Raw genomic sequence first — 10,000 nt, 5'->3', positions numbered from 1 at the left:
TGTTATAGATAACATTAATTTATTATAATATACAAAATAAAACGTTAATACTTCTAATATCAGTAAAGGTCAAGTATTTTATTCCTTTTGCTTTTTTATTTTTTATTTTATATATATATATACATATATTTTTTTTTTCTTTCATTCATTCAAACCAAAAGAAATTATAAAACAATTATATCTCCGTACGAATTTATTCATCGAGCGCGATTCGTGATACGACATTAAACAAATATTTACTTTGTTTATTATTAATTTGATCTAAAATCTTATTGAGAATAAAATCCAGATTAAAATGAAAATTAATTTCATCGTTTCATTAGTTCCCAGTATCAATCGGTTTTTGGATTTGATAAAGATTTGATCATAGATACGATTGCCAAGGGGAAAAAATAAAAAAGGAAAAAAAAAAAGAGAGAAAAAAAAGAAAAGGAAAAAGAAAATTATTCTGAAAGTTTTTATTCTTTCTTAAAACGGACAGAACGCGTTAGCCGCATTGTAATCGATTTTACGCAGTGCTCGTCCACTACTACTATTCTATGCACTTAATAGAACATAGTTTATTATATACTTAAAAATGCCTATTCATTAGGCCATATTATGATGCATCATGCAATTTCATCGATGAATTCGCTAAACGGTCGTTATCATTATCGTTCCTAGTTGTTGTTATTTATCGTTTTGATAACCGAAATATCGAGTTGTTATAACGGACTCGTTAATTTTCCAATTTCTTACAAAATCGATACAAGTTTGACGAGTTCGAGTTTACTAATTAAACTCGTGATACGGACAAAAATAAAAAAGAAAAAAAAAAGAAAGAAAGAAAGAAAGAAAGAAAGAAAAAAAAAAGATAGGAAGAATATCGTTAAATTGCGTTAAATTGCGTTGACCGATTGGATCGAATTATTCAATAACTTTTCCTTTTTTGTCTTCCTTCTTTTTCTTCCTTGTTTCTTTTTTTGTTTGATCGTCCTTCGGTCTCCACATGAATGAACGTCCACTCAGCATTCATAACTCTTCCGTTTCTCTCTCTTTTTCTTTCTTTCTTTCTTTCTTTCTCTCTCTCTCTCTCTCTCTCTCTCTCTCTCTCTCTCTCTCTCTCTCTCTCTCTTTCTCTCTCTTTTTTTTATTATTTTTTTTTTCTTTGTCTTTCCTTTACTTTGGAACAGAGCCAAACGTGTATGTGGAGCACCGCTCGAATCGTATCGACGCCTACACCTTTTTCTTTTCCTTTTTTATATTTTTATTTTTATTTTTCTCTTTTCCGAGAAAGAGAAAAAAAAGAGAGAGAAAGAGAGAGAGAAAGTGAGAAAGATAGATCGTACTGTTTAAACTAAAGAGTTATTTAATGTTTCATTAGAAAATAGAATAGATATAGGATAGATCTATGATCTTCGAAGAATATTGTTATATTTAGGGTGAAAAAAAGGAAAGAAAAAAAAAAAAAGAAAGAAAAAATATCCAATCATATGTTTTTCTCCGAAAAAATGAGTCTCTCTCTTTCTCTCCTTTTATTATACACACACACACACGCGCGCGCGCGTGCGCACGGATGATGATAAATAGACACAATAATATTAGGATGATTCATAGATATATATCTTGAAATTTACTGAAATTTCTTGCGATCATCGTGGGTATAGTTGAATTTCTAAGCACGGCATTAACAATCTCAAATGACTCACACACACACACACATATATATATATAAACCCTTGTATAAACCTACCCAATTTAATTAACGCTAAATTAGACTTGAGCTTACAAACACGAACATAAGGGATGAATGGATCACGTTCCTTTTAAATTACCAAAAGGATCTCATAAATGAATGAATCTAACTCAAAGAGTTAAAAACTTAAAATTTCTATTTAAACTTTGTTTATACATACGTTGGTAATACGAATAGATATCATAGAATATTTCTTTCCTATTTTTTTCTTTTACTTTTGTTTCTTTCCAAAAGTAAATATATCCATACATTCATACATACATACATACATACATTCATACATACATACATACATACATACATACATACATACATACATACATACATATATACATATATATATATATGCTTACGTATATAAATATGAAGAACTATATCACGCTAGCCTAAATTCATATGAGACGACAATAATCGTCGTAGGATATATACGCGGAGATATTATATGTATATACCTCGTTCGAAGCGCTGTAATCGGGCGTTTCCTCATCATCACGCATGAAGCCGGTGTCAGGTCCTCTTTACTGTACCTCTATCTATCTATATGTCTGTCTCTCTCTCTCTCTCTCTCTCTCACTCTCTCTCTCTCTCTCTCTCTTATTCTATATATCTCACGTTTCCACGCAGGGACATCGGCCGACAGGACATTGTCCATTATCATCGCACACTATCCTCTTATAATTTTTTATCTTTCTCTCTGTTCTCTCTCTCTCTCTTTCTCTAACCACCCCCCGTTCTCTCTCTCTCTCTCTCTCTCTCTCTCTCTCTCTCTCTCTCTCTCTCTCTCTCTCTCTCTCTCTCTTACGCATATTCTATCTCATGGTATTCTTTTTTATACCAAGGGAAGACAGGTCTGTTCGTTAAAACGCGATTTTATCTCCATATATATATATATATATATATGAAATAATGTCAATGCCGTGGAAGGAAAGTATTGGAAAATGATGTAGTATAAAAATTGACGATATGTTATATGTAAAAAAAAAAAAAAATTGATGAGAACAAAGTGAAAAAGAAAAAAAACACACAAAAAAAAAAACAAAAAAAAAAAGGAAAAAAGAAAAAAGAGAAAAAGGAAAAAAAAAGAAAGAAAAGCTTGATGGACCATCCGACGATATCAATACTTATTTTTAAAACTTTTAATTATGTTAAATTTAATTAAATTTGATTAATGCTTTTTTATTATTTTTTAAAATTAATTCTTAAAAAAAAAAAAAAAAAGAAAAATTATCTTAAGTAATTATACTGAATATAACGATTTGAATGTAAAGTATGAACGTCAATTCTAAAAATGAAAATTCGTTAACTATACTCGTTGATATTATCTAGAATAAACGATTGTACGTATATTATATCTATCGGATTGCTTCGATTCTCTGTTCGTGGCTCGAGGTCGCTTTGGACATCGAAAAGAGCGTCTTTTCAAGGAAGGTCATGGTTCAAGGTAGGAAACGAGAAACATAGAAAACAGAGACAAATAGAATGAGAGAAAGAGAGAGAGAGAAAGAGATAGAGAGAGAGAGAGAGAGAGAGAGAGAGATAGAAAGAGAGAGAACTTGGCGAGAGATGCCTACGACCATTAAATTGGTAGTTCTTATCTCGATCCGATTACGTGTACCGACTTGGATACACTGCGAATGACGTGATAGCTACTATTTATCATTTTTATCTTACACTGCCTTTTCTCTCTCTCTCTCTCTCTGTCTCTCTCTCCCTCTCTCCATGCCTCTTCCTTTTTATTTACTTCACGTAAGTGACACGAATCATACACGTATGTTAATTGCAAAACGAAGCGACAATCAAATTACTTTACATCTGTGACGTATGTTTTTAATGAACTCTTCTTTTTGTTTTCTTTTTTTCATTTTTTTTTTCCTATCTACATAGCAAGAAAATTATATTCGTTTATACAATTCTCTCTTTAAGATTGACATAAAAGTAAAGAAAAAAAAAAAAAAAAAAAGCAAAAATAAAATATATTACGAGAACGCATTCGTTATCGTGTATAATTTCACGACGATCTTCGTTTACATGAGTTTAAAAAAAAAAAAAAGGAAAGAGAAAAAAGGAAAGAAAAAAAAGAAAAGAAAATTGTTTTCGAATAATAAAACAGACGCGTAAAGAATGATATTACGTATTTGTAAAAATGTATTCGAATAAAACTAATATTACCACACCAATGTAATCCCTCATTAATAATTACAACAACGATGTATTACGTTATATCCTATGTCATTTTGTTTACCCTATGTAATAACAACATATAACGCATGTTAGTTATTCTTTCATACGCTTATATACTTATACGTGTAATTACGTAAAGATAAATATCAGAAACGAAATATTACAAAAAAAAAAAAAAAAAAAAAAAATCTAACACTAAATCGTTCGGGATTCGTGAGGAAACATAAACTAATTACATTTTATATAACTTGTTTATAATTTAATGCTCTTTGAAAAATTCGACGTTAAAAATCATCACATTGAAGTATTGAAAAAAAGAAAGAAAGAATGAAAAAAAAAAAAAAAGTAAAAGTAATGTATATACTTTCAAAAAAGAGACTCAGCTTTTTCAACGTCGTAAATTAAACAGATTATGAAAACGAGGAAGACAAAAAAAAAGGAAAGAAGGGAGGAAAAAAAAGACAATGAATTAAAAAGGAACAACAAGAAAGGGAGAAAAGAAGAAGAAAAAGAAGAAGAAGAAGAAGAAGAAGAGAGCTCTTTTGTTATAAAAATCTGCAATTTAAATTCTACAACAATTGACACGAAGATTTGACCATTTAATGCCTCACCCTGTTACGAACGGACACGCACGTTCCGTGCTTCATTACAATGCATTGTATCTTTTATCTTTTATCTTTTTAAATCTGTGTTTTCGTAGATACATATGTTCCACGTGTTAGTACTATGTGATTTAAGTTCCTAATAGAAAGAAATAGATAGAACGAAAAAGAAAGAGAAAGAGAGAGAGAGAGAGAGAGAGAGATAGAGAGAGAAAAATAGATAGAAACGATGGATCAATGGAAACCGAGTAAAAGCCTCGACTCCTTTTACTCTAACCACGTTGCTCTACTTTTCTGAACATTCGAAGGTTCTTCTTCGAAGGTCATGAAATTATTTCTCTCTCTTTCTTTCTCTCTCTCTCTCTCTCTCTCTCTCTCTCTATTTTTCTCTCTATCTTTCTCTCTTTTACAACCTTAAAGAAAGTTCGCAATCGAGAAAACGAAGATTTTCTTGGAAGGTCGCCGAAATAGAATTAACGTTCGTACAACATCAGCATCCTTCATCTTCGTCTTCATCTTTTTCTTTTCTATTTTTTTTTTTATTTTCTTTTTTTTTTAATTCCTTTTTCTTTTTCAATACTCGGGAAAAGCGTTTATTTTCTTTTCTTTTTTTCTCTTTTTCCCAATTAACGAACGACTTTAAAAGAGAATTTACTTAATCGTTTAACACAAGCCGAGATCATTAATTTTCCCATGATCTTTTAAAATCCTATTGGAAAATTTTCTAGGATTGTGACGATTTAAAAATAAATTATTGTACTGTATCGATTAGGAGAACGTAAAGATTAATGTTGATATGTTGATGTTAAGAAAATAATTCAAATAAAATAAAGAAAAAAAATATATATATATATATACATGTTTAGATATATAAAATTGTATTAAAATTAAATATATATGTAAAGAAAATTAAACAGAAGAAAATTAAATAGAAAAGAATTTATTTGAAAATGTACGAATTAATTGAAAATAAGTAGAATCAAGTAGACGTAGAAATAAATGATACACTGACCATTTATAATTATATATATATATATATATATATATATATATATATATATTAATTTGATATAATATAATATAATATAATATGAATATATTATAATTGGAAATGAAGAAGAGAATATATTGGCATAAAACAAAGAAAGGCAATCATGAAAGGTATAAAAAATGAATTAATTTACGTTTAGAAAAAAAGAAAAAAAAAATAGTATAAAGACGAATACGTAAAAAAAATCATGAATATTGAATAGGAAAAAAACTATTTAAAAATGAATTATATCAATTGGAAATAAATTGAGATAAAGAGAGAGAGAGAGAGAGAGAGAGAGAGAGAGAGAGAGAGAGAGAGAGAGAGAGAGAGAGAGAGAGAGAGAGAGAGAGAGAGAGAGACCATCGTTCTGGCTAGTATGAGAATACAATTTTCGAAAGGCACGATACACGGAAACACTTTGGCGAGTTTCCAAGGGCGCGAGTTTTCTCAATTCTCGCGAGAATGTCATTGATGAGATACCGGGAAACATCTCGAACGATCATTATCACGTGTGCTTACGTGTAATAGACGAGAATTTAAAAGTTTTAGATTTCTCAAGAATAGTATAAAATGGATAACAGAAAAACGTTTGATATTGATAAATAAATTTTCTTTTTCCCATTTGAAGATAATGAAAATGTTTATTGTCAGCTATGTTAAAAATAAATCCCGTTAGTGTTTCACAAATCATATCACAATTTTCTCACAATTTTAAAATATAAAATACACAAATAAGTAGCTTTCTTTTTCTAATACACATAATCATTTTATGATTTTTAACAATGAACGCTACAAACGGAATAATTATTAATTTTAAGGTGATTAATTTTCTGCTTTTTTTTTGTATTAGAAATAGATAAAAATCAATGTTTTTTTTCTTTTATATATATATATATATATATATATATATATATATATACTTTCGTTTAAAAAGATTCATAGTTGAAAAGAGGGAAAGAAAATCTAAGATCGGATTTTTTCCATTATCCAAAATTATGCAAAATTTATTGTATAATAAATTCATGTGGATTTGTTCTTCGATTGAAATGATGATCGATCAACGATTGGGATCATTCGAATTCACGTTCGATAGCCCTTTTGCATATTTCCAAGTGATAGATGCAAAGCCGTGAAAGTAAATGGATAAAATCGCATTTAATCGAGGAACTCGATCGGAATAATCGATATGCGAGAAATCGTCGATTGCATTTTCACCGTGCGAATCGAGTATATCTCGTCGGCTCGAGATTTCAAAGTTGTATAGTATTGGTCGAAAGTTTCTAGATCTCTCTCACGGATAAGAGTGGATTTCTTCGAAGAATATCTTTGGCAAAATCTCCGGAACACAAATATCTCCCATGGGATGTAAATTTATTCATCTAACATTTTACGTCAATCAATATATATATATATATATATATATATGCACATTTTTTTTGAATGCGATTAAAAACAAAAATATCCAAATTAATTCGAATATCTTAATGTATATATAAGAAATGATTTAACGAGATTAAAAAAAAAAAAAAAAGAAAAAAAGAAAGAGAAAAACGTACTTAAAAATAAAAATTAAAAAAAAAAAATATATTAAAATTAATTAATGCAATCGGATTTAATCAATTTAAAAAAAAAGAAAAAAGAAAGAAAAAGAATATAATGATCAATACGAAAAGTTATACGAAGTAATAGAAGCTATTCGATAAATGATAAATTTCAAGTTCATCAAGCTAAGTATAATCAAGATTTTTTTATTCTCGTAAGTTTTCCTGATTCTCAGGCAAGTTCCATTCTAACAACGTGTTTCTATATTTGTTCTCTAGGAACACGAGAGAATCGATCGGTTAAACGGAAAACTTTCGCCGAGGGTGTAGACACGTTTAAGAACGTGTGAGAAGATCGTTAATCTTTAATCTCTTCGAAGAAAATACGGATTTAACTACAGACCCTCTTTTTCACACCTACATAATTTCTTTATGCATGTATTTTCTTTATGGGTCTCTCTCCCTCTCTCTCTCTCTTTCTCTCTCTGCGCTCGTATGTTTGTCGAATTTTCTTCGAAGAATTTAAAGTTTCCTAGAAATTGTTCAAAAAGTTGTAACGCGATGATATATTCATAAAAAAGAAAAAGAAAGAAAGAAAGAAAGAAAGAAAGAAAGAAAGAAAGAATAGATAAGAAAAATAAAAAAGAAAAATCAATTTCAAATTCTTCTTATCCATAAAAAATATACTCTCTTTTTCGGTTTTTTTTTTTTTTTTTTTTTTTCTTTTCCTCGTAAATATCAAAGTCTTGGACACATTTCACATTTTCAAGACTTTATCTTGCAAGCAAAGAAGAATAAGAAGAAAAAGAAAAGAGGAATGGAAAATAAAATTACAAAAAAATACAATAAAGAATAGAAAGATAAAGTGGAAAATACAAAAGTGATTCAAGATAGTATATTACAACGATACATTTTAAGTATTCCCCTTTTTCTCCAATTCAATCGACTTTTTTCTCGATTCTCACGATGACGCACACTATCTCAGCTACGAGTATATCTGTGTTAATGATGATTAAAAAAAAAAAAAAAAGAAAGAAAAATGAGAGAGAGAGAGAGAGATAGAGACAGAGAGAAAAATAAAAAAAAAAGAGTCAACAATCTTTGATATTAGAATAAAACGAAGGAATATGTTTAAAAAGAAAAAAAAAAAAGAAAAAGAAAAAGAAAAAGAAAAAAAAACAACTATAATTACGACTCAATGATTAAATACTTCAAAAACAATATGTACGCACAAACATATAGGCACACCCAACAAACAAACAAAAGAGAGAGAGAGAGAGAGAGAGAGAGAGTAAAGAAAAAGAAAGAAGAAAAAATTTCAATCGTTTCACGATATTCCGACGTATGTAAATACAAATCATAAATAACAATCAATGTGATGTCGTTAGCTTTTTCTCAAACGTCACAGGAGTGTTCTTGTAATGAATTCATAAAAAGAGAAAAAAAGAAACAAGAAAAAAAAAAAAGAATTGATTATGCCATAAGGAAGAAGAACAAAAAATTGAGACTTACCTAGTGGAGTGACCAACGAAAGAACCCCCATGGAGTAAACGGAGTTTAGCGAAGAGCACTGCACTAACGAAGGGCACGGCGGTGAGTTCCTCGAGGTCGACCTCAACCGAGAATTCGTACTTCTTCTTCTTCTTCATCATGAAGGCCATCTCACTGAGAACCGGCCACTTCACTTTGATCCTGCGTAGCGTATGCAGCCTCGCTTGCACTCGCCTTCGAGTGCTCTTTTTATCACTTACAATATATATTCTCTCTCCTTTCCCCTCGCGTCCCTTCGCCACCCTTTTTTCTTTTTTTTTTCAATCTATCAATCTATATATACTTCCTTTTCTTATATAATCACTTGTTCTATTTCGAGTTTTTTTTCTCTGTCTCACTTTTACTCTCTCTCTTTCTCTCTCTCTCTCTCCCTCTCCCTCCCTCTTCCTCTTCTTTCTTTTCTTTTTTTTGCTTGCTGCCAATCTTCAAATACGTAAAACTTCAATTTTTCTTGCTTTAAAAGAAAATCGTCTAGAACAAAGGTTTTAAGGAGAAAAATATAAATCACTTTCTTTTGATATATTTCCCTTTTTCTTTATCCACCCTTTCTTATCCCTTTATGCAACGTAAAGTGGTCGACAAAGAAAGTCGGTTAGAGAAACAGCAGCAACAAGGACTCAAGGAGAATGGCGGTCGTCCAGTAATAAGAACGGGAGGTGGATGCTGCGGTGGATAAAACGACGATTCACGTAGAAGTTTCATTGCTTCCATTTCCCTTTCTTTCGATCCCACGCGATCTACACTCTTCTTATGACACTCGAGTTTCACGACTGCCCCTGTCATTTCCGCTTTCTGCCATTTTCTTTTCTAACTACTCTCTCTCTCTCTCTCTCTCTCTCTCTCTCTCTCTCTCTCTCTCTCTCTCTCTCTCTTTCTCTCGTTTTCTCGCTCTCTGTCTTTGTTTCTTATTTTCACCTGTAAAATAGATAATATACGTGTTAGACAAAATACCGAAACATTTTACAAGAATTTTTCTTTTCTATATATATTTTTTTTTGTTTTTATTTTTATTTTTATTTATTTATTTATTTATTTATTTATTTTTTTTTTTTTTTTAATCTATTTATACACGAACAATTTTAAATGCGCCTTCTACTCGATCATGCAAATAATTATTATTTTCATTTTAGATCCATGAAGTAAGAAAATTTAAAGAGATTTAAAAGGAAAGAAGAAAAAAAAAAAGAAGAAGAAAAAAGAAAAAAGATTATACATGGGGGGGGGGGGGGGGAAGAAAATGATCGACCAACTCTTATCACCTCGTTATCCATATCACGAAGGATCGTCGTATATTGTATGTAACTATTCAAGGAGATCATAAGAAGGCACGAGAACGAGGAAGGATTACCTTAAGTGG

At 30.2% G+C, this 10,000-nt stretch overlaps 1 protein-coding gene across 3 annotated transcripts in view; it reads right to left on the bottom strand.

The window, feature by feature from the left end:
• LOC118449475 (uncharacterized) overlaps positions 1–10,000 on the bottom strand; it is a 44,550-nt gene that overhangs the window by 30,593 nt on the left and 3,957 nt on the right. For 2 of the 3 annotated variants that reach the window (XM_085660506.1, XM_085660504.1), the window contains exon 2: positions 8,605–9,558. The exons of the other annotated variant lie outside the window; for it this stretch is intronic. In XM_085660506.1, coding sequence (XP_085516632.1) covers positions 8,605–8,753 — 149 coding nt within the window. In that variant the 5' untranslated portion in view covers positions 8,754–9,558. The remainder of the gene's footprint in view (positions 1–8,604; positions 9,559–10,000) is intronic. 3 annotated transcript variants of the gene reach the window in all.

This window comes from Vespa mandarinia, chromosome 12, assembly GCF_050613455.1.
Source record: "Vespa mandarinia isolate Hongniang chromosome 12, ASM5061345v1, whole genome shotgun sequence".
In the NCBI taxonomy this organism is placed as follows: Eukaryota; Metazoa; Arthropoda; class Insecta; order Hymenoptera; family Vespidae; genus Vespa; species Vespa mandarinia.
Note: the sequence above shows the minus strand (reverse complement) of the source record. Positions and strands in the feature narration are given on the sequence as shown.